Below are 25277 nucleotides of genomic sequence, written 5' to 3'. Positions count from 1 at the left end.
CCTGCAATGCAGAAATCTCAGGTAAAGCATTCATGAGAGGTGGCCATCCAGCCTCTGCTTAAAAACCTCCAGGGAAGGAGAGTCCACAACTTCATTCTTTCATAGGTGGTGAACTTGTAAAAGGGTAAAAGAGTATTGGGAAATGATCCATAAAGAATGCTAGCATTCGATTGACGTTGGAGAGAAATTGAGTTGAGAAACAAGATCAAGGGTACATATTGATATAGGAATGTATTAGATAAAATGTAAAGAAATATACAATCATAAGAGTACATTCATTTCTAAAAAAAGAATATGCAACGAGATTGACAGGAAGTCCGTAGTATTGGTGCAAATATTATTTTGAAATGGCTTTATGTCTTTGTTTTTTCTTTTCTTTTCTTTTTTCTTTCTTTAGCTACATAAATTTGGTATATAAACTTTCTATACATGTTGGAAATTATATTATACTATGCCCTGTAATGTAATAGGATAATGTAACATAATATGGGTCATAAGATAAATAAACGTAATATGGGACATAAGATAAATTTAAAAAAGGTGGAAATGATCCATACATAAAGAATCGGGGGGGGGCACGTTTAAAAGTCCTTTCTGTTGGGGATAATTCAGGCTGAAATTCCCAGGTGTCAAGGTTATTTATGTACTGCGGCCCATGTTTTGTTAGCCCAAAAATGGAAAACGGGCAAGGTCCCAGCTAAAGAAGATTGGCAGCTTAAGCTGACGGAATATGCTCAGCTCACAGACATAACATACAGAATAAGAGAACAAGACGAACATACGCCTAGAGAAGATTGGGAAAATGTTTTTTGAATATATGGGGGTGGGATTTCCCTCTGAATTATCCCCAACAGAAAAAAAAAATTGTGTACACTTGAAAACGTTGGCAGCATTAAGATAAATCCAACAGTGTAAATAAGTTTTGATGGGTGTGATAATTGAATACTGAATGGTTTAATTTATGTAAAATATGCAGGGATTTATGATATGCAGAATGAACCGTGGAAAGAGAAGTTATTGATATTTTTAGAATGTTTAAATGAGTATTCTAAATTGTAAAACAGAAAATTTAAAAAAAATAAGAGAGAAAGAGACCACCAACCTCCTGAGGGAGACGGTGCCACTGTCGAAACAACTCTTACTGTCAGAGATTAAGATTCTCATGCTCTATTGACTGAGCTGCTTAGACAGGAGAATTCCCAGCCTTACCTGGAAATCCTGGGGTTTGTACCTGGGACGTACTGCCTGCAAAACAGATGCTCAACCAGCTTTGGTCCCATAGTATCTCCCAAACTATTCTAAAGGGTCTCTCTGCCCTCTGGAACAAATTTTGGGAGGAGGGTTCTCCTGTGAAATCTCCCATTCCAATCTCTGAGAGACGATGCCTTCCTCGCTTATTTTGATTGCCAGCCTCCCTAGCCTAATTTCCTTTCCTTGGCTGCATTCCTGAGAGCGCAGCCTTCCACCTTCTGAGAGGGTGACTAATTCCCTTCCTTCATTTATATCGACACCTTCGGGGCATTATAAACTGTGCTCTCATTGCCCTGGAGTCTTCCCCCAGCGTAGCTATAAATGAATCTGCCTAAGTGTGTCCCTCTGTGGCTTATTCTCACACAATTGTGCTATATTAAGTGTACGCGTGTGGTTTTTCTATCTCGGTAGAGTTTTTATTCTTATGCAGCACACAGCAGCTTCCATCACCAACAACGCCCCCCCCCGCAGCCAAATCTTTGCACCCCCCTCCAAATGCTGCAAAAGCAATTGCATGTTCCAGACTAAGCTGAGTCAGGCATCTCAGTATACATATCTATATATCTATATTTATATTAATTTGTCTACAGTCAAACCTTGGTTCTCAAATGGCTCCGTTTTCGAATGTTTCGGCTGTCGAACGCGGAAAACCTGGAGGTAAATGCTCCAGTTTTGGAACTCGAACGTCTGACGCGGCTTTCGCTTCAGTGCAAGAAGCTCTTGCAACTGATCGGGAGCCGTGCCTCCGTTGTCAAACGTTTCAGAAGTCGGAGCAGTCTTCCGGAATGGATTATGTTTGACAACCGAGGTTTGCCTTTACCGCTCTACACCCACTTGTGCAGTTCACAAGATAAAATCACAACATAAAAGCACAAAATGCATAACAACAACAACAACCACAACCCAATAATCCTCCCAACACATTTTAAAAGCGTGTCAATCAGTCAAAGGCCTGGTTCAATAGGAATCACCAGAGTGGTGCATGCTCTAGTTATCTCTCACTTGGACTACTGCAATGCGCTCTATGTGGGGCTACCTTTGAAGGTGACCCAGAAACTACAACTAATCCAGAATGTGGCAGCTAGACTGGTGACTGGGAGCGGCTGCCGAGGCCACATAACACCAGTCTTGAAAGACCTACACTGGCTCCCAGTATGTTTTCAAACACAATTCAAAGTATTGGTGCTGACCTTTAAAGCCCTAAATGGCCTCGGTCCAGTATACCTGAAGGAGCGTCTCCACTCCCATCATTCTGCCCAGACACTGAGGTCCAGCGCTGAGGGCCTTCTGGCGGTTCCCTCGCTGCGAGAAGCCAAGTTACAGGGAACCAGGCAAAGGGCCTTCTCGGTGGTGGCACCTGTTGGGATTTGCAGGATACTGGATAAGCCTGCAGGCTTCAGGATGATGCAATACTCTGCTGGGTCAGAGTGACTCAGCAGGAGTGTAATTAGTATCACCTGCTTTAAAAGGAAAGCCTGTGTAACAGTGGGTGTGGTTGGTGTGGTGGTTGTCCTGTATGGTGGTTGTGCTGTAGAGCTGTGGTGGAGGAGAGTATTCGTTTGTAAGTACTCTGTATGGACTGTTTCTTTTGTACATGCCTGTGTAAATAGCTCACATTAAAAAAGACAGAACTGGACAAACCTGGAACTCTTAGCGTCTCTGCTGAAAGCTTCGCGTAGAATACGCGACAGGGTTATGGGCCCAGCACGCTTCCGCTGCGCAAGAGTACAGGTGGCAGTTATCTAGCCGTGGGTGCTGGAGGTGAGCTGCAGGGATGGAGCAGTCCAGAACTGGCGTGTTGCTGGAGAAGCTGACGGCCACTAACTACAGCATCTGGTCGGTCCGCATGCAACACTTCCTCAAGCGTGAGGGACTGTGGAAGGTGGTGGAAACTCCACCGCAGCCCCCTGAGGAAGATGAGGACGACGACGAAAAGCTGGCACTAGCAGAGGCCCAGCTAGAAAAGGATGAGAAAGCTTTGGCTACGATCATCCTTGGAGTGGACGACAGCCAGCTAGTCTACGTAGCTGATAAGGTGACGGCAAGTGAGGCGTGGAATGCGCTCAAGGCTGTCCATGTGCGAGAGACAGCTGGCTCACTGATAACACTGACCAGGAGACTGTACCGGTGTCGGAAGAAACCGGGGGACTCCCTGGTAAACCACCTAAAATTCCTAACAGGCTGTTTCCAGGAGCTAGCCTTAAGAGGGAGGCCTGTGGGGGAAGAGGACAAAGTCTTTATAGTCCTGAGTTCCCTTGATGACAGCTATGATATGCTGGTCAACTCCCTCGAGTCTGTAGAGACTGATAAGCTGACTCTGGAATACGTTACCGGACGGTTGTATGCAGAGGAGGACAGGCGTGCAGAGCGAAAGATGACCTCAGCCCAGCTGTTGGAGCATCCCAGAGGGAACAACAGCCGGGAAGAGCAGAGGTGTCGGGAGCCGGAGAAACAGCCAGGAGGAGCTGCTGCAGACCAGCCGGTGGTCAACAAAGTAAAAAGGTGTTTTTGCTGCAACTCCAGTGGACATCTGCTGCGGGACTGCCCGAGAAAACAACAAAAACAGCAGAAGCACAAGAGGCAGCAGAGAGAGTCTACCGCTTGGGTGTCTGCAGATGGTCAAGAAAATGAAGAGCTGTGGGTTCTGGACAGTGGAGCTTCTCAAACCTTTTGTAAAAGAAAAGGACTGCTAACTGATGCTAGGGCTTCAAACAAAAAACATGTAAGTCTTGCTACGGGCCAGAAAGCTAATGTGGTTTGTGAGGGGGAGGTTGTGTTCCCACAACTGGGACACACATTCAGGAATGTGTTGTGTGTGCCTAGTTTGCAAAACAATCTCCTAAGCATTCCTGACTTGGCAAAAGCAGGCTTTGAAGTAAACTTTGTGGGAGATCAGTGCCAGATAAAGCAAAATGGGGCAGTATTGGCAAATGCTAACCTTAGAGCTAATATGTATGTACTGCAGTGTGAGTCTAAGGTTGCTAATGTGCAAAATGTCCCAACCCATGATATGTGTATTCATCTCCTGCACAGGCGTCTGGCTCATGCTAGCTATAAGGTGCTAAACAAAACATTGGAGTTGTGTGGGGGGATGAAAAACATAAAAAGTTGTGATAATTACTTAGACTGTAATATCTGCAAGGAGGTTAAAAGCAGGGCTTGCCCAGTAGCAAGAGCAAGCCAGAGAGAAACCAAGAAACCACTGGAGTTGATTCATGCTGATGTAACTGGTCCTTTTCCACCAAGTGTCTCCCATAACAAGTACTGCTTGATCCTAGTGGATGACTATTCTAGATTTGGCTGGGTCTATCCATTGAAGCAAAAGTCTGACGTTGCCCAAACTTTGAAGTTCTGGGTAAGAAGGGTAGAACGGCAACTTGGCGAAAAGGTGTGCTCTATTCAGTCAGACAGGGGAGGAGAGTTTATGGCAAGCTCCCTAAGAAACTGGTTGCGTTCCCAAGGGATCAAACATAGGCTTACCAATGTGGCGACGCCTCAGGAGAACGGAGTAGCAGAACGTAGGGGAGGTGTCTTGCAGACACAAATGAAAGCATTGCTAGCAGATGCAAATCTCCCAATTAAGTACTGGGCTGAGAGTATTAAGACCGCAAATTATATTGGGAATCGCTTGTGGTCAAGGGTACTAGATGACATACCCTATAAAATTCTCTATAACAAAAGTCCCAGTTTGCAACATTTGAGAATCTTTGGGACAAAGGCATGGGTTGACATACCTGTAAAGAACCGAAGAAAAGGTGGGAAAAGGGCACAGCAGTTGCTATTTCTTGGGTATGAAAGTGGTACGAAAGCTTACAGGTTTGAAGATGATAAAAATCTTTTGAGTTATAGTCGATCAGCCAGCTTTAATGAGCAAAGAAATTGGCCCAAGATACATGCAAACCTGCTGCCAGAAAAAGTTTTACTGCCGAGCATACCTGATAAGGCAGTTGAAACAAAGCTGAGAATTGGCAACTCTCCCAGAGAAACTGAAAGGGAGGAGGTAAAGGTTGAGCATTTTTCTCCAGCTGCTAGTATGGAGCAGGGGAGAAAAGAAAGTGCAACAGGGACAGGAGGAGGTAGATCTACAGAGTCAATCCACCCCAAAAGCAGTCCTGAAGGTAGCCCAAGGGATGAGATTAATGAACCAAGGAGGTTTGCAAGAAGTAATAAAGGTCAGCCTCCAGACCTTTATGGGTTCCCAGCCACCATAAACCAGGTTTGTGTAACTGAGCCAGAAAACTTTGAAGAAGTGCAAGAGTTACCTACTCTAGAGAAAGAGGCGTGGTTAAAGGCAATGCAGGCAGAGTATAACTCTCTGCTAAACAACAATGTGTTTGTCCCTACAGAATTGCCTGAAGGTAAAAAGCCCATAAGCTGTAAGTGGGTTTTCAAAGTGAAAAAGCTGGCTGATGGTAGTTGTCAGAGGAAAGCCAGGTTGGTGGCAAGGGGCTTTACACAAAGGAAAATGATACATTATGATGAAGTGTTTGCCCCAACAGCAAAGGCTGAAACAGTAAAATCAGTTTTAGCAATGGCAAGTCTGAGAGGGTTAAAAGTTAATCATTTTGATGTTGCCTCAGCATATTTAAATGCTCCTATAGACGCCGAGGTGTATTTACAGCAAATACCAGGTTATGAGCTGGAAAAAGACAGCATGGTGTTAAAGCTGCAAAGGGCACTATACGGGTTGCACCAAAGTGCACGTCTATGGCATGAATGCATAGACACAACTTTGAAAAAGATGGGATTCAAACAAAGCCTGGCTGATTCCTGTTTATATTCAGCAGTGGTGCAAGGAAGTGTTTGTTATTTACTTTTGTATGTTGACGATATCTGTCTGATAACAACTGCACAAAAGCAAGTGTCTTGGTTTATGAACAGCCTAGGTAACAAATACAAACTGAAGTATTTGGGAGAGATTCAGAATTACTTAGGAGTAGAGGTTCAGAGAAATGAAGAGGGCGTCTACTCTCTGAGTCAGAAGGAAAAAATCGAAAAATTACTAAAGACATATGGAATGGAGAGGGCAAATGAGGTTGATACTCCCATAACTACCCAGTACAAAAATGAACCAGAAGGGCAAAAATGTGAGAATGCAACAGCGTTTCATTCTCTGTTGGGTTCTCTGTTATATTTAAGTTGTTGGACAAGACCTGACATAACATTGGCAGTGCACATGTTAAGCCAAAGAAGTGCAGACCCGGCTCAGAGAGATTGGCTAGCACTTAAAAGAATCCTAAGGTATCTGAAAGGCACAAAAGATTACAAACTGGTGCTGGATACAGGATATGATCAGCAAGTGTATGCATACGCTGATGCCAGCTGGGGGGACAGAGAAAATGGAAAGTCTACTACTGGCTATGCCATATATATTGGAAATGCCCTGGTTCAGTGGAAATCCCAGAAACAAACATTTGTTGCCACAAGTACTTGTGAAGCAGAGTACTCAGCCATAAGTGAATGTGTATCACAAATAGAGTGGTTTGCTTGCCTAACAAAAGAGCTTGGAATACCTTCTGAAATGCCAATCACTGTGCTAAGTGACAACATGGCTGCACAACAGCTTGCTAACCAACAGAACTTTAAAAGCAAGAGCAAACATATAGCTATAAGAAACGGAAATGTGAAAAATGCTTTGGAAAGAAATGTGTTAAAGGTACAGCACTGTAACACAAAATGTAATGTGGCAGATTTGTATACAAAATGTTTGGATGCTCCTAAATTTCGAGACTTAAGAGAATTATTAGGTCTCAAGCCTTTGACTTAAGGAGGAGTGTTGGGATTTGCAGGATACTGGATAAGCCTGCAGGCTTCAGGATGATGCAATACTCTGCTGGGTCAGAGTGACTCAGCAGGAGTGTAATTAGTATCACCTGCTTTAAAAGGAAAGCCTGTGTAACAGTGGGTGTGGTTGGTGTGGTGGTTGTCCTGTATGGTGGTTGTGCTGTAGAGCTGTGGTGGAGGAGAGTATTCGTTTGTAAGTACTCTGTATGGACTGTTTCTTTTGTACATGCCTGTGTAAATAGCTCACATTAAAAAAGACAGAACTGGACAAACCTGGAACTCTTAGCGTCTCTGCTGAAAGCTTCGCGTAGAATACGCGACAGCACCCGCCCTGTGAAATGCCCTCCCACCACATGTCAAAGAGAAAAACAACTACCAGACTTTTAGAAGACATCTGAAGGCAGCCCTGTTTAGGGAAGCTTTTAATGTTTAATAGGTTATTGTATTTTAATATTCTGTTGGAAACCCAGCCAGATGGGTGGGGTATAAATATATTATTATTATTACTATTATTATTATTATTTCTGCCTGGTACCCTAAAGTTGTATAATGAAGGTGCCAGCTGAACCTCCCTGGGGAGACCATCCCATAAACAGGGAGCCACTGCAGAAAAGACCTGTTCTCTTGTTGCCACTATATGGACCTCTCATGGAAGAGGCACATGAAGAAAGAGGGCCTTAGAAGATTATCTCAGGTGCCTGGATAGTGGGGAAGCTCCTTCCTCCCCACCTGAGGGCCACATTCATTTCTGGGCAACTCCCCAAGGGCCACTGCTAGTGGTGTGAAAAACTAGAGGTGCAAGTGAGTGCAGCAATAAATGCCAATTTTGCAGCCAGCTGGTTTCTACACATACCCCTCTCTGCCCTTCATCTTGATGAAGGGACGTTGGCAGAATTCATGCCAGGCAAAAATATTCTTGGTGCAAAGTGGTGTCATTGAGTGGTATGGCCTGGAGAGAATTTGAGAGCCTAGCACACTTAAAATAAAATACCTGAGCCGTGGAATTGCATTCTTTGTCTGCAATAATTGTGTTCACATTACTAACCTGCTGTTTCCAAATTCCGTTAGCATCAGTAATAGCAGTTCTTTGTTCGTCCTCATGCTCTACACAATCTTGTCCCTCCTCTTTGGCGCGCGTGGGGGGGGGCGCTGATTATATGCATGGTAGCAATTTGACTTACTTGTAGAACATTGGTGTGCAAAGGGGAGGTGTGGACAGCTGTATTCTCTGGCCACGGTGCTAAGCTGAGTAGTCTAAAAATAGGAGCCCCAAGTGGCAACAAATTTAGTATCTAGGCCAAAAACTCTTGCAGACTGTTTTGTATTTTAATTGCCTCCTCACAACCTGCAGTGGCCCAAATTGTTGCAGCGTTGCAGCTAATAGCGTACGTGCCAAATTCCTCCTCCCGCTCGCTCATGTGTTTAGGTGGCCTCATCTACTACAGATGAGTCCCTTACCTTTCCCGCCCCGACCTGGCCACAGTGATCCATGCGACAGTCATCTCCAGGCTTGACTACTGTAATTCGCTCTACGCGGGGCTGCCCTTGAAGCTGTCCCAGAAACTCCAGCGGGTGCAGAATGCTGCAGCGAGGCTCCTCACGGGGTCTCTGCCATGGGAGCATATTCACCCAGTGCTTTTCAAGCTGCACTGGCTCCTGGTGGAGTACAGGGTCAGATTTAAGGTGCTGATTTAGACCTTTAAAGCCCTTCACGGCCTAGGACCCTCGTACCTACGGGACCGCCTCTCCCGGTATGCCCCATGGAGAGCCTCAAGGTCCATAAATAGCAAGACCCTAGAGGTCTCGGGCCCTAAGGAAGTCAGATTAGCCTCAACCAGAGCCAGGGCCTTTTCAACTCTGGCTCCGGCTTGGTGGAACGCTCTGTCTCATGAGACCAGGGCCCTGCAGGATCTGATTTCTTTCCGCAGGGCCTGTAAGACAGAGTTGTTCCGCCTGGCCTTTGGCTTGGAGCCAATTTGATTCCCTCCCTCTCTTTCTTTTTTCCTTTCCTTTCCTTCTCCTACTGCGATGAGGCTACATTTTAATATTTTAAAGTTTCAATTTTTTAATGTTGTATTTTAATTTTGTTTTTAAGTTGTAATCATTCAACTTGTTTTTATTATTGCTTGTAAGCCGCTATGAGCCCGGCCTTGGCTGGGGAGGGTGGGGTATAAATAAAAATTATTATTATTATTACAGAAAATGTTCCTTTCCTACTCAAATGCAGGTTTTGCTATTTGATTTGTAGCTGCCCGTATCCATGGAGCTTAACCAAATCAACCCCTTTCATATCATCATTACAAGCTCATTCATTGTTGGTGTTTTGGACTTGGACTGAGGCTACTGCTGTTCAGCCTCCGTAATCAGTAGCCTTGGCCTAGCTAGTTTTTCTGAGACTCGGTTCTTACCTGTGAAATGGGCACAAGAGCGGCCTAACTGTGTAAGCCTGTTGCAGTCAAAGCAACAGAGTTTCTCATGGCACTCTAAAGGCTAACAAATTTGTCAAGGCGTGAGCTTCCTTGCGTCTGACTCTAGTGCGCAAAAGCTACAGTTGCAGCGAATGTCATAGTTGGGTCTTCAAGGTGTCCCGAGACTTCTTGTTCTTTCTGCCTCAGAAAGTGGTTGTGAATATCTGTGGTGAAATATTATCCCTGATAGAGAGGCAATGCACAGTTAAGACACCAAACATTAAAAACTTCCCTATATAGGGCTACCTTCAGATGTCTTCTAAAAATTACCGTATTTTTTGCACCATAACACTCACTTTTTTCCTCCTAGAAAGTAAGGGGAAATGTCTGTGCGTGTTATGGAGCGAATGCCTGCGGGTGGCGGGGGGATCTGCTGCAGTCGTGAGCAGAGGATCCATGGTTCCCCTTCCTTCCCTCCTCCGTGGTTACAAAGCATGGATCCACATGGATCCTCAGGATTTTTGCATTGGGCTACTCCAAACTCACTGTCAGATCACATGTCTGTGGCCACAGCATGAACCACAAAAATCATATATCCACTATTTCGTTTAGAATATTTTTTTCCTTGTTTTTCTCCTCTAAAAACTACGTGCGTTTTATGGTCTGGTGCGTGTTATAGAGCGAAAAATACGGTAGATAGTCGTTTATTTCCTTGACATCTGATGGGAGGGTGCCACCACCGAGAAGGCCCTCTGCCTGGTTCCCTGTAACCTCGCCGTGAGGGAACCGCCATAAGGCCCTCAGAACTGGACCTCAGTGTCTGGGCTGAATGATGGGTCTGGAGACGCTCCTTCAGGTATGCAGGGCCAAAGTTATTTAGGGCTTATCCTCCTCATCATTCTCACTATGGAATAAGACATCCCTATTTCCATTGGATAAATGTTGGAGAGTATGCAATTCATTGTTCCATTCCATAGGAGAGGTGCAAAGAGTTTCTCTCTCTGAACAAATTTTGGCATTGGCTCTACTAGGATCTTTTCCCCCATTAAATAAATACAATAATAAAATGGGTGGCATACCTGCACCATCTTGTGGTTCTGTCTCTTTTTCTGCAGATGTGGCAGCCATTTTGTGCCCTTCCGCACCTCACAGCAGCCATTTTGTGACAGGCGCCCATGACACTTCCTCAAAACTCCAAAAGTGTCCATTGGTCCAAAAATGTTGGCGACACCTGTCCAGGTGAGGGGCGGAAGGTGAAACTAGGACCAGCGCAAGAAAAATCTGCCTTAGAGCCGTGGAGTGGTGCCTTTCAGACAATAAAAGAGTTACCATTAACCTACAGCGGCCTCCATTAAATATCATTTATGGGAGGATTTGGCAAGGAAATTTCTCAACTCTCCTTTAAAAAATTTTTTATGGCTTCACATTTTAATAAAAGGTAAGAGAGGAGCACTTTGGGGGATGGGATTGGGAAGGGAGCAGGCCAGGTCTCCCCTTTTATCCCAGTCCCCCAAAAGATTGGACTTCTGTGATAAAGAGAGTGGAAGAGAAACGCACCGGAAAATGTGGTATAGCACTTGCTTTGGCACATTGCTGTCTAACCTCCCTGCAAACATATGAGAACAAATGTACATTAAATACCCAGCACTGTCTCATCGGGATGAATAAACAGGTTGTCCAGAAGCTCCTTGAGTTGGCAGCCTGCTTGTTGTCAACTCAGAGGGAAGAGAGATGTGTTCAAGGCCCATGTTTTCTAGACGCTGATTCTCAATGGTCTCAACCCCATGGGTTTCAACAAGACATACAGTATGTGCCAAGATTTCTAGCAGTGAAGGTTTGCATGCCACACACGTGATTCACTTAAGTTTTACTCAGAGTAGACCTGTTGAAATTGGCGGACCTAAGACATAGGTTGCAGTACTTAACCCCACTCACCTGGGAGTAAGCATCACTCAATTCAGTGGGACTTACTTGTGAATAGAAGTGATTAGGTTTGCAGCCGTAAGTCACGTCCAGTGGGTCTTCTGTGAGTAAAACCACCCGTTTTTCCTGACCCCCCATTTTTATTTATTTATTTATTTGCTTATTTGCTTATTTGTACTGATGTGTTTATATAGAGTCAAAGAATTGTATAGGTGGAAGGGAACTCGAGGGTCCTAGTCCAACCCCCTGCAATGCAGGAATCTCTTTATTTTAATGATCATCTTTTCTGATTTTAGCTTGTTCTATGTTATCTGTAATAAATTATCATCATCATCATCATCCGTGTAAGCCGACTTGAGACCTGGACTAGGAAAAAGGCAGGATATAAATAAATAATTGAAATAGTAATAGTAATAATAATGTCTGCCCCAAAGAGATCTGAAGATGGATTACAATTTTTTGATATACCGTATTTTTCGGGCCATAGGGCGCACCCAGTTTTTAGGGGGGGAAATCAAGAAAAAAAATATTTCTCCCCTAGCCCCAAAGAGCAGCGTACAGGCTGCGCACAACCTCTCCCTGCCGGGTTTTTTTGGGGGGTTTATAACTTTTCAAACTCTTTACAAACACCTATGGCACAAGCCAAAATATGAAAAATACGGTATATAAAAAAAAATTCCAATATTGCCCGGAGCTTTCTAATCTAGTTTCCCTTTCCACCCACAACAATCCTTGCAGATTACCTCAGGGTTTGAAGCAGCATCGAATAAGGAAATGCATGCATGCAAATTCTCATAACGGACCCTGGAATCCTGGTTCGCAGCAAGTTTTAGGAATATTGCCACCGCAGCTTCCCTGCTTCGCTCTTCAGCTGACTCTGTAATGCTTTAAGATTCCCACTCCTGAGGGGAAATGTACCTGTTAAAGCCTCCATTTCAAAGCGGGCAATCCTTCTCATGTTATTACGGCTTCCATTTATTTCTTTTATTTGCAGCAGCCCGTTAAAAATCTGCACTTTGCTCGTGGTAAAGGATGTGGCGCGGCTGTAGGAATCTATTTTGTTTTTCAGGCGTGATGGCAAGCTGTTGCCCCTGACCTATTTTAATAACGAACACTCCTGGAAATTACAGGCTCCAGTGAAAACCTTTAGTGAATAACTGCTACGCTGTCGAAGATGATCCATGGAGGACCGGTTGTTGTTTTGGCGCACGCAGGCGCTCTGTATTTGATGGTGCGCAGTAGACCGTGACCATGGCTATGCATGCTCTTGTGTTTTTAGGAGGAAACAGGAACACTTGCGTTTTGATGCCCATGTAATGCAGATCCTGTTGCCAAGAAAAGGCACGTTCTGCAATGCGAATTCTGCGTGGGGCTGCCCTTAAGAATGTTTTGGACGCTTTGGCTGGTGCTGAGTGAGAGCCGAGCATAGCAGGAATGTGTATGCCTTGTGCATCTCCAGGGGCGACCTGGAGGGAGGGGAAGAGAGGTGTTTGTAAAGAGTTTGAAAAGTTATAACCCTCCCCCCCAAAACCCATCCCTCAAGGCAGGGCCAGATTTAGGTTTGAGGAGGCCCTAAGCTACTGAAGGTAATGGGGCCCTTTATATGTCCAGCTGTCCTTTGTCAACAACAAATTGTCACTGTTTTTTTGTGTTGAATATATGCTATATGCTATATGCTATATATGCTATATGCTAGATGAATATATGCTATATGATTTCCTGCCAACCTAGCAGTTTGAAAGCATGGCAAAGTGCAAGTAGATAAGGTATCGCTCTGGCAGGAAGATAAACAGCGTTTCCGTGCGCTGCTCTGGTTCGCCAGAAGCGGCTTAGTCATGCTGGCCATATTACCCAAAAGCTGTACGCCAGCTCCCTTGGCCAGTGAAGAGAGATGAGCATTTTTAGGGGTTTTTGAATGTTTTATGTAGTTTTTCAATTTCATTGTTCTGCATTGGGACAATGACAATAAAGATATCATATATTGTATAAAGATATTGTATATCGCAACCCCAGAGTCGGCCACGACTGGACCTAATGGTCAGGGGTCCCTTTACCTTTACCTATATGCTATATGATAATTTATGGACCTAATAGTTATCTAAAGCCATTTGCACATGCAGAAAGTAGGCACCCTATATATAGAAATGAGCCAACCAGTGATATTTTAGGGAGAAGACTCCCTGGAAAAGACCCTGATGTTGAGAAAGATAGAGGGCACAAGGAGAAGGGGACAACAGAGGATGAGATAGTTGGACAGTGTTCTCGAAGCTACCAGCATGAGTTTGACCAAACTGCGGGAGGCAGTGGAAGACAGGAGTGCCTGGTGTGCTCTGGTCCATGGGGTCACGAAGAGTTGGACACGACTAAACAACTAAACAACATCAACAGTGTAGGTGCAACTTTTATCCCTGCTGTTGCTCCGAGGAAAGCTGTAAATCCGTCATCTTATAAAGACAGACGGTTGCCGATAAGGTGTTAAAAATCAAGGTGAGCCAGTTGATGGATTTTACCTCCAGCTCGGGCAAAACACCGAATTTACTCTCATTCCGGCTTGCAAATAAGACAGGGAGTCTCACCCACTCTTTTGAGATGAAGAACCTTCAGAGAGATAACTGAATATCCCCGAGGCACACAGTGCCCTTGCTGCTGACAGCATTGTTATTATCCATATGACAAATATCTTGCGCTATGCTGTTTTTCTAAACCACTGGCTCCCTCCTCTCTGCTGCCACCGCCCCCGGTGCCTATCTATTCCCCATGCCTATTCAGAAGGTGTGTCGGTTCAGTTTTCCTATAAAGCCTGGAGCCTTGTTATCGAGGCGATGAGCTGTTTTCTGAGTTTGCAGCTAGAATGACTCGTGGCATCCTAGGAACCTAAACCCGTGCTTTCAAAACAGCAACCGCAAGCTGCGACTGCAGTCTAGGGGCCGAGTGTCGCCTCAGCACAGCTGAGGCTTGTTGTCACTGGCCCCGGGACAGCTTTCTTTGCTGGCAGTTCATGCTTCTAGCTCTCATGGAGGGGACCAGCAATTTGAGAGCAATTTCCAGGTGAGCTGCTGTGTTAATCTCTTGCAGCGAAAGGAACCTTGCGGTAGCTTAAATCTTATGCACGAAGTGTTATCTGGAGTTGCAGATTCATATATACATGATAGGGAGGGTTGTAAATAAGGAGGCTGTGTGCACACCATGCATTTAAAGCACCCGGCAGCCAGAATTGATCCACGTACTGGCATACACCAGATGCCTTTGAGCACCATACTCCCACTAAACCCTCAAGACAATTTTGGGGATTATAATATTCAAATGGAGGAATATTTGTCCCTTAATTCGTGTGAATTTAGGAATTGGGCCATGACGCCAACCAAGACAGAGCATGCATTATTGCTGCCCTACTCTGTTTGGTTCCCTCAGATTAAGGGCAACCATTCAAGGCCTTGCCCCCTTGAGACACTGACATTTCCGTAATTATGTAGGGCCTTTGTGGAACGTAGGTTTCAGCAGATGCCCTCAGTGTACTTAGCGGGGAAATACCTTGGAATAGCTCCTATGGAACGGAAATGCATTTACGGATGTAATCAGGTTGAGGATATCGTGCACTGATGTTGATTTGCCCTTTATATATTTTAAAAAATCTCCTATTCTTTAATGGTTCTTGGATCACTCGCTCCAGGAAGTGATCGTTGACCTCTTAGCCAATAAATATGCACAAGTTACATGCCTTTTAGCCAAATTTGCTTTGGCAGCTAAGAAGCTTTGCTCTAGTTGTATTAATGCATTATAATTTTAAACATTTTGTGCTGTGGACTTTTAAAGACTCACATTGTGTGATTTTAGAGGAATGTGTTGCTTTTTGCCCTCTGATCTTCATTCTGAAGGCCTTTGGCTATGTACAATAAATTGAACTGAATTGAATTCATAGCACCCCCCCAAGAAGCTTGGGAGCTGTAGTTCACCCCCTCACAGAGCTGCAATTCCCAGCACCCTTAAAGCAAAATTTCTCCAGATTCCTGGGTGAGTGGGTGCTTTAATTGTGCTTTAAATGCACAGTGTGTCTTGCAACCTGAGTTCAGAAGGAAATGAAATGCAGAGCCGAGTCTGCCTGAAATCTTGGAGGGCTGCTGCCAGTCAGTGTAGACAATATTGAGTTAAGATGGTCTGGCATAGGACAGCTTCCTGTGTTCCTAACCTAGTGTGGGATCTTCAGCTCGGATAGCATGTCCTTTGCCACAGAGCGATGCTCCCTGCCCTGTAAAGCAAAGGAGGCGCTTAAGCAGGGAACCTGTGTATGTACATATATATGTTTGCAGTATGTACACACCTAGTTTGGCCCTTGCATACGGGGAGAGGCTTAAAGGGTTGAAGAAACTTATGCAATCATTTGACTTTGAGGACTAACATCCACTTCCCCTCCTGTCTGGCTGTCTGCTGAAGAAGAAAGCCTGCAGGCCCTCTGTGAGCCAGCTGTGTGCGAGGGGTGATTGCTGAATCACAGTCTGTAATCTCCGCTCAGTAATCCTGGCTCCTTATTTTTGTCCTTGATCGGGATGGGCTCTGACTGTGCAGCCAGAAAATGCTGCTGTTGTTGCTGCTGCTGCTGCTGCCAAGACAGAGTACTTCATTTGCAAAATACAATGGTACCTCGGGTTACATACGCTTCAGGTTACAGACTCCACTAACCCAGAAATAGTACCTCGGGTTAAGAACTTTGCTTCAGGATGAGAACAGAAATCGTGCTCTGGCGGCGCGGCGGCAGCAGGAGGCCCCATTAGCAAAAGTGGTGCTTCAGGTTAAGAACAGTTTCAGGTTAAGAACAGACCTCTGGAACGAATTAAGTACGTAACCAGAGGTACCACTGTAGTGAAACAGGGATCACTAAAAATAGCGGTCTGCTTCATTGGTTCCCAGTTCGGAACAATTTATTTGGCCGTGTGGGGCGCTTTGTGTGAAAGGTATTGGGTTGATGTCATGGGCTGGTTGGACACAGAGAGGTGTCTGTGGGGGAACCAGCTGGGAAACCCCCAAGGGAAGAAGGCTCAGAGCCGGGGGAGTGGTAGTTGGACAACGATAAGTGGTCAGAGGGAGAAGACTAGGAGGTGAAGGTGTTGGAAGCTGAAGAGGTTAACAGGGCTTAGTGAGCAGGGAGAGTCTGTGGCAGAGAGCAGTCCGGAATCAGAGGAAGAAGCTGAAGCAGGAGGATGGGAGGAGAGAGGTCAAGAGGCAGAGGTGAATCAGACAGGTGAGGAATAGTGTTGATTTCCCCTCCTGCTGTGGTGAGCTCCCCTTCCCAGTACGTTTCTGAGCACAATTTAAAGTGTTGGTGCTGACCTTTAAAGCCCTAAACGGCCTCAGTCCAGTATACCTGAAGGAGCGTCTCCATCCCCATTGTTCTGCCCGGACACTGGCGGTTCCCTCCCTGCGAGAAGTGAGGTCACAGGGAATCAGGCAGAGGGCCTTCTCAGTAGTGGCACCCTCCCATCAGCTGTCAAGGAAATAAACAACTATCTGACTTTTAGAAAACATCTGGAGGCAGCCCTGTGTAGGGAAGTTTTTAATATCTAATGCTGTATTGTTTTTAACACTCGATTGGGAGCTGCCCAGAGTGGCTGGAGAAACTCAGCCAGATGGGCGGGGTATAAATAATAAATTCTTGTTCTTGTTCTTGTTCTTATCTGCCTCCCAGAACCAGGAGAGGCATGGAAAGGGTGGAGGAGAGGTTGATGGCACCCAGTTTCCACTTGCCTGGGGTGGGGTGGGGGAACCCTGAAGAGGAGGGGACTTAGGCAGCTGTGGGATTGCAAAGACTTTCAGCCTCAGCAACTGCTTCATGGGGGCAAGACCTGCCGGAGATGGGTTGTTGCGCTGATTAGGCCTGACACTCCCGTGCAGATCCTGGTTTTGCTAAGAAAGAGTTAATTCCACTTGCTCAGTGCATCCAATCAAGTAGACAGACAGGAGTTAAGCAACATTCAAATTTCTGTTTTAGACCGTATTTTCTGTGATATATGTATGTTGTATCTGGGGTGGTGGTCTTGAGCTACACGCCTTCTGTGATGTATGTATGATGTTTCTGGGGGTGGTCTTGATCTACAGGGTGGCAATTTCAAAATGTCTATATCATAATAATAATAATTTTTATTCATACCCCGCCCTCCCCAGCCAAGGCTGGGCTCAGGGCGGCTAACAAGCAATAATAATAAAAAGTTGAATGAATACAACTTAAAAACAAGATTAAAATACAACATTAAAATTTTGAAACATTAAAATATTAAAATGCAGCCTCATCACAGGAGGAGAAAGGAAAAGAAAAAAGAAAGAGGGGGAGGGAATCAAATTGGATCCAAGCCAAAGGCCAGGCGGAACAACTCTGTCTTACAGGCCCTGCGGAAAGAAATCAGATCCCGCAGGGCCCTGGTCTCATGAGACAGAGCGTTCCACCAGTCCAGGGCCAGTGTTGAAAAGGCCCTGGCTCTGGTTGAGGCTAATCTGACTTCCTTAGGGCCCGAGACCTCTAGGGTGTTGCTATTTATGGACCTTGAGGCTCTCCGTGGGGCATACCAGGAAAGGGGGTCCCGTAGGTACGAGGGTCCTAGGCCGTGAAGGGACCTAGGACCTATAAGGCCTTGCACGCCATTGTTCTGGGTTCCTCCTCTTTTCCTACGTGTGAAGGGTGCACTCTGTTGTGGCTTGCTCCTGTCGCCAGATCTGTGCCTAGGAATGTGGCACAAAAGGAAGTGTGAACAAGCCCAAGCATGCACCCCCCTCTCCTTCCTTCAGCCTCATCAGTTCACAACAATTCCCAGATTTAAAATCTCAACGTGGTTATCATTTTCACATATCGGGGCCTGTTTGTACCCTGGCTGCTACAACATAGAGCTCTCTGCTGAGGCAAGCATTTCAGGCAGGTGTATGAATAGTGCATACCTGCACTGCCCCCCCTTCCAACTACTCAGCCAAGACTAAGAGCACCATCTACTGGGGTACAGCAGCATGTAAATTTGATTTCTTAAGCCCGTAAGCCCAATAAACTGATTGCATTTTCTAACCCAGTATTCATCGGCCATGGAAGATAGGACTTCTGTTTCTTGAAAAGCTTTCAGGATGTAAAATGAGTATTTTAAATTGTAATACAGAAAATTTAATAAAAATTATAAATACATACACACATATATGGTTAGTCTTTACAGGGAGGATAGCAGGGTCCCTTCTCTCACACACTAAACCTTATTTCTGTGTTTGTTTTAGGAGGCATGGCGGCTTCTCACTTCTATGATTACAGTTCTTCCAAGACATCAGAAAGGGGCAATGGGTCCTTTTACACTTCCCTGATTTCTGATGACTTCTATGCATCTCAGGATTCCTCTTACTTCACCGGCAACCTGCCCAAAGCGGGCAGCCAGGTTACGACTTCAGACAGCACGGAAGGATTTCACACCCAGGACGGGACTGCGTTCGAGTCCCGTGGCCTGTTTAGCTCCGATTCGGGGATAGAGATGACCCCGGCAGAATCTAGCGACGTCACCAAAACCTTTGCTGATCCCATGGAGCAAATGAAGTCGGACGCTTACAAATACATGGACATCAGTCGATCGGAAGAGATCAAATGTCAAGAGAGGTGTGACACAGGCTTGGGAGATGTGGGGCCTCCGAGCTTGAATAATAAACACCTGGAGGATATTGGTGGACCTAAAGGGACAGTTTTTGAGGGGAAACCTGGGGCCAAAGAGCCAGGCTTATTTGAGGGGTCAACTTTTCCATCTGAGACGTTTGGCGACCAGCAACGCCACCCCACGGTAACAGCGCCCGTCAAGATTACTCTGACTGAGATAGAAACCTTAGAGGGGCCGGCTGCAAAGGAGAAAACCCCAGAAAAGCAAGAGGCAGGCCTCAAACCAAGCCACGAAGTGGTCCCCACGGTGACGGTGTCCGAGCCAGAAGATGATAGCCCAGGCTCTATTACACCACCTTCTTCAGGGACAGGTAAAGACTGCTTGTACTAGGGACGCGGGTGGCGCTGTGGGTTAAACCACTGAGCCTAGGACCTGCCGATCAGAAGGTCGGTGGTTTGAATCCCCGCGATGGGGTGAGCTCCTGTTGCTTGGTCCCTGCTCCTGCCAACCTAGCAGTTCGAAAGCACCTCAAAGTGCAAGTAGATAAATAGGTACCGCTCCGGCGGGAAGGTAAACGGCGTTTCCGTGCGCTGCTCTGGTTCGCCAGAAGCGGCTTAGTCATGCTGGCCACATGACCTGGAAGCTGTACGCTGGCTCCTTCGGCCAATAAAGTGAGATGAGCGCCACAACCCCAGAGTCGGTCATGACTGGACCTAATGGTCAGGGGTCCCTTTACCTTTACTTCGTATTTATGGATTTATAGATAAAAATACATCTTTCTGTGGGGGTTATTTGTTTTGGTGTGAAGCAGTTGTGGTCCATGTGGCTCTGTGGTATATATATATTAAGCACTGATCCCGATGTGGGAGTTTTTCTGGGGCTGAAGCTTGCATGGAATTAAGGCCATTTGCATCATTGTCACAGATGCTTCTGAGTGGGCTGTGAGGACTCAGGCGTGAGAACTAAAGGGTCTTGAGAATGCCCTTCTAGCCTTCCCTTTGGGCTTTGGTGAGAGGTGGGCAGTATCTGGTTTTCAACATCACAATATATCACCAGCTAAACATCACGGTATATCACAGTGTCAGATATAAGGATGGAGCTATGTAGAGGCAAACAGTAGGGCTGGGCAATATCTGGTTTTTAGCCTTATGGTATATCACCAGCTAAACATCACGACATTTCACAATGTCTGAAATAAGGATGGAGTTATGTGGAGTCATTGGCTGCCTTCCTGGTTTTCCCTGCATCGTGATTTTTGCCGGCGTCTGCTCCTGTGATTTGCTGCTTCCTGCATGAGGTAAGGGAGAGCTTAGTCGGGAGGATTAACAGGAGCTGCAGGAATCGAGAGAAGCATTGGCTGGCTTCATGGTTTTCCCCACAGTGTGATTTTTGCATAGCGCACGCACACACACACACACACACACACACACACATCATGGTTCGCTATATACATTGCCAGATCAAAAATTATGAACCTGATATCACGATCCAGACTTCACACTGGTTCGGGGCGATATATTGATATATTGTGCCGCCCTAGATTTGGTGTAGCGTTCTCATTGACGGAGGATACTAAAATAAATTAATTTTATTTTTTATTATTATTTATATCCCGCCCTCCCCAGCCGAAGTCGGGCTCAGGGCGGCTAACAACAATAAAACAGTACAAAAGTACAGCACAAACAACACTCTAAAACCTTTCATTATAAAATTAATTAATTAAATTAAATTAAAATTAATTAAATACTAATTGGCAGTTGGCAGCCTCAAGAAACTCAACGAGTGCATGGCTTGAATCACAGCCACCTTCTGGTACTCGGGACTGAAGCCTGCCTGGTTTGGCAGCATAGAGCACAAAATAAATAGTTAAAGCAAAACAGAGATTTTGGGGCAGAGAGATGATTTTGTTTCCCAAGGGCCTGGTGTTCCTTAGGGACTACAACAGCCTTCCTGGGTGTTTGCTTCTACGCACATATCAACACCTGTAGAATTGTACATCAGCAAGCTGTAACAAAGGCAAAGTGGATGTCCAGTGCTCTCTCCTGTGTCAAGATTGCTCTGGACTTCTTACAGCTCAGAAGCAGGGAAGACTCAAACTCTGGTTGCATCCGTACCATACCTTTATAGCCATTTTAACAGTTGTGGCATAAAAAGGTAAAGGTAAATGGACCCCTGACCATTAGGTCCAGTCGTGGCCGACTCTGGGATTGCGGTGCTCATCTCGTTTTATTAGCCGAGGGAGCTGGCATACAGCTTCTGGGTCATGTGGCCAGCATGACTAAGCCGCTTCTGGCGAACCAGAGCAGTGCACGGAAATGCCGTTTACCTTTCTGCCGGAGCGGTACCTATTTATCTACTTGCACTTTCGAACTGCTAGGTTGGCAGGAGCAGGGACCGAGCAACGGGAGCTCACCCCGTTGTGGGGATTCAAAGTGCTATAAAGATTCTTGGGAACTGTAATATGTAAGGGGGCTGGGAACTGGGCTTGGGTTGTTGTTGTTGTTGTTATTTGATTATGTATTTTGTGGTTTTATATTCTGATTTTATCCTGTGAACCGCCCTGAGACCTGTGGGTATAGGGCAGTATATAAATTCTAACAACAACAACTGTGTTGTTGTTGTTTTTATTACCATGACTTTTTTTCAGCTGGAACTCACCGGAACTGAGTTCTGGCACCTCTCTTTCAAGAAAATAGCACTGATTTTTACTACCGTATTTTTCGCCCTATAGGACGCACTTTTTCCCCTCCAAAAATGAAAGGGAAATCTGTGTGCGTCCTATGGGGCGAATACAGGCTTTCGCTGAAGCTTGGAGAGCAAGAGGGGTCAGTGCGCACCGACCCCTCTCGCTTTCCAGGCTTCAGGAAGCTATCAGCAAGCCTGGGGAGCCCGTGGGAACTCCCGCAGGGCTCCTCACGCTGCAGATAGCAACCTGCTGCCTGGCGCGCAGAGTGCCCAGAAGCAGAGCACCCCTCGCTCTGGGCAGATATCCGCAGCCTGGGGAGCCCTGCGGGAGTTCCCAGAGGGCTCCCTAGGCTGCGGATAGCAGCCTGCTGCATAGAGCGCGGGAAGCGCTGAAGCAGAGTGCCCCGCGCTTTGGGCAGACATCGGCCAGCCCCACAAGCTCGGGGTCAGCGGGGAGGCGCAGCGCTGCCATCCCGCTGTTCCCCGACCTGGTTTGGGGGGGGGGGAATAAAGGAAAAAAAATCCCTTTATTTCCCTCCCAAAAAACTAGGTGTGTCCTATGGGACGGAGCGTCCTATGGGACGAAAAATACGGTATTTATTAAATTTATGTACTGTCCTATACCCACAGTAGCTCTGCGAGGGGTTTCTCCTAACAACTCTCCACATGCTCAACAAACTACAATCCCCAGGATTATTTGGGGGAAAACCTTTAAATATATGGTACAGATGGGATCTGTATCACATGTCATTAGGGATGCATGAACATTAGCTGAAAAAACAATTGGCATCCTTGAGTTGTTGTTTTTAAGTGCTTTCTTTGAGTACTTGCAAAAGCTCGAGAGATTTTGCAAGTGTGGGGGAAATGGTTGCTCGCCCTGTCAGCTGTTTTCAAAGTTGCTGTCTTCAACTCTGCCTGTTCATGCAGAGTTGTCCATGGATTTGAACAGACACACCATGAAGGTCCAAAAGTGGCTAGAATGAAGCAAGCAGCCACCCCCATTACTGAAGACCCCTTGGGTCAAGAAGTGAGTTCCCCTGGGGCCGCTCCAGCAGCCTAAGGGGTGGAGGAAGAGGAGGTTTAGGGTTTGAGAAGAATTGGGGCAAAACGGCCTGCTTGTGGAGTGCTGTGCCCACCTCAGTTGTCTCACAGATCCAAGCACCCTTCTGTCCCCATCTCTAAACGTAATACATTTTGAAACCCTGCTTCCTACTTGCAATAGTCTCGGGATGAACAGTCCTTCTTATCTACACACAAAACAAGCTGCTTTATAATTTGAGCGCAGCTGTGCTGGCTGGGCCTGATAAGTGCTGTAGTCCAAAACACCAGATTGAGGAAATGTTCAAACTTCTCCAGCACAGATATCTGAATAATATTTATCAGGTGCTCTTTGCTTCCCGAAGAGACAAAATACAATTTTTGCTAACGTTTTCTCCTTCTCTTTCCCTCTTTTATTCTGTCTCAATTTCTCCCCTCCCTGCTTCTTTGCTCTTCTTCACCCCCCATCCCTCCTTCCACCCGGTCATCTCCTTTGAAACCCCAGAAGCTTCTGGCGCAGAGGCCCAAGGTAAGGGAAGCCTGTCTGAAGACGAGCTTATCAGTGCCATTAAAGAAGCAAAGGGCTTTTCCCACGAACACCCAGAAGGCCAGAGGTCTCCAGCTGTTGCGCCAGACAAGCAAGGTCCCAAAAAGAAGGTTCCGGAATTTGCAGCCGGCGGACCTCCTGGAGACAACGAAGGGAGCAGCGCCGAGTCTGGCGACTCCGAGATAGAGCTGGTCTCAGAAGACCCGCTGGCCGCTGAGGAGGTCCTCCACTCCAATTACATGACCTTCAGCCACGCCGGGGGGCCTCCTCCCTCCCCGGCTTCTCCTTCAATACAGTACAGCATCCTGAGAGAGGAGCGCGAGGCCGAACTGGACAGCGAGCTCATCATCGAGTCGTGCGACGCCTCGTCGGCCTCTGAGGAGAGCCCGAAGCGGGAGCACGACTCGCCCCTCATGAAGCCCGTCATCATGGATATCATCCAAGAAGAGAGCCACTCCAGGAACGAGAACACCAGGGCTTCAAATTACAACGTAAGCAGCTCGAAGGAGAGCAGGATGAACAGGGAGAATCTCGCGGACTCTGCCGCCTACTTGAAGTGCTCCTTCACCTCGCCCAAAGCGAACCCTGACCCAACGCCTGCTTCGGCTGCTGGCGCCGAAGAGACAAAGGACAAAGTAGCAGAGAAGAAATCGGCCGAGGCGGCAGCAGCTGTTGCCTCAAGCAAACCATCATCCAAAGACCCGGCGGCAAGGAGTCCCTGGCCTTCCCCACCGCTCCCGTTCCTAACTAAGCAGAAAGGTAATTTTGTATGTCTGTTTGTTCATCCTTTAAATGAATGCACGTTGGCCAGAATATGAACTGGGCTGGTGGAAGCTAGCTTTGTCTAGTACGCTCTGTGGCATAGCATGGTTTGCCAGTGTCCATGGTTGTGCAGAAAGGGTGGGTGGGAGGGAAACGGATGGAGTATGCACACACATTCAACTGCCTAATGGTGTCTGGATCTCCCAGGAGATTGCAGCCACAGAGATGAGGAATGAAACTTGTCTGGAGACAAGTTGTCTGGAGAGGTCAATTCCTGGTTTGGGTGGAGAAGCTGTTTTAAATGGAGCCCAGCAATGGCAGTGTGCAGCCGCATTGAGGCAGCACAGGGTGGTAAAATGTTTTGCCCCTAACAATTTTGCACCCGGGGCGACTGTCCCTGTGTTTCCTGCCCCACGCTACGCTACTGAGTACACCGGCCCTCTCTAGTGGATTGTGGCCTGATCCAAGGTGGGTTGCAAAAGGAGCACTACTACCATTATGCAATTGTATGTTAAAAGATTAAGAAATGAGTTCCTGAAGGCATTTTTGGGTTAAAAGTGTGTCATGGGTGTGACAGTTTGGAGCTACCCAGTGTAGCAGAAACAGGAGGAATTAGGAGTCTTGTCTTCCCTTCAAGGTAAGTACATTCATGTGCTGGGAAAAGTTCTTAAACAGAGTTGCTTACGACCGAGATGAACTATGGGTGTTGTCTTCAATGTAGCCTGTATCCAAGCTTCTTTTGTTGTTGGTTTGGCCACTTGCTTTTGCAGCATAAAAACAAACCACTTTGCACACGTTCTCAGATACTTTCAGGCATCCCCATGCTGACCACAAATGGTGTTCCCTTTCGGAAAATCACCTCTTAATATTACAGTAATATTACATATTATTAATATTACGTCTGGTTACAGATGCTTCAGGTTACAGACTCCGCTAACCCAGAAATAGTACCTCGGGTTAAGAACTTTGCTTCAGAATGAGAACAGAAATTGTGTGGCAGCAGTGGGAGGCCGCATTAGCTAAAGTGCTACCTCAAGACAAGAACAGTTTCAGGTTAAGAACGGACCTCCGGAACGAATTTAGTTCTTAACCAGAGGTACCATTGTATTAGTTAAATGCACAAACTGCCACATTGCATAAACTGCTGCATTAACAGAAAGACAGCCCTGCGGGATCAGGCCCATCCAACCCAGCATCCTGTTCTATCAGTGGCCAACCAGGTGTCTGTTGAGAATCCCACAAGCAGAACACAAGTGCCATAGCACTCTCCTG

General features: G+C 46.3%; 1 protein-coding gene across 2 annotated transcripts in view; it reads left to right on the top strand.

Moving 5' to 3' along the window:
• RTN1 (reticulon 1) overlaps nt 1–25277 on the top strand; it is a 129878-nt gene that overhangs the window by 42466 nt on the left and 62135 nt on the right. For both annotated transcript variants that reach the window (XM_081911028.1, XM_081911027.1), the window contains exons 2-3: nt 18609–19343; nt 23202–24002. In XM_081911028.1, the coding sequence (XP_081767154.1) occupies nt 18609–19343; nt 23202–24002 (1536 nt within the window). The remainder of the gene's footprint in view (nt 1–18608; nt 19344–23201; nt 24003–25277) is intronic.

This window comes from Podarcis melisellensis (assembly GCF_964234715.1).
Source record: "Podarcis melisellensis genome assembly, chromosome: 1".
Taxonomy (NCBI): domain Eukaryota; kingdom Metazoa; phylum Chordata; class Lepidosauria; order Squamata; family Lacertidae; genus Podarcis; species Podarcis melisellensis.
This window is presented reverse-complemented; position numbering and strand designations above follow the sequence as displayed.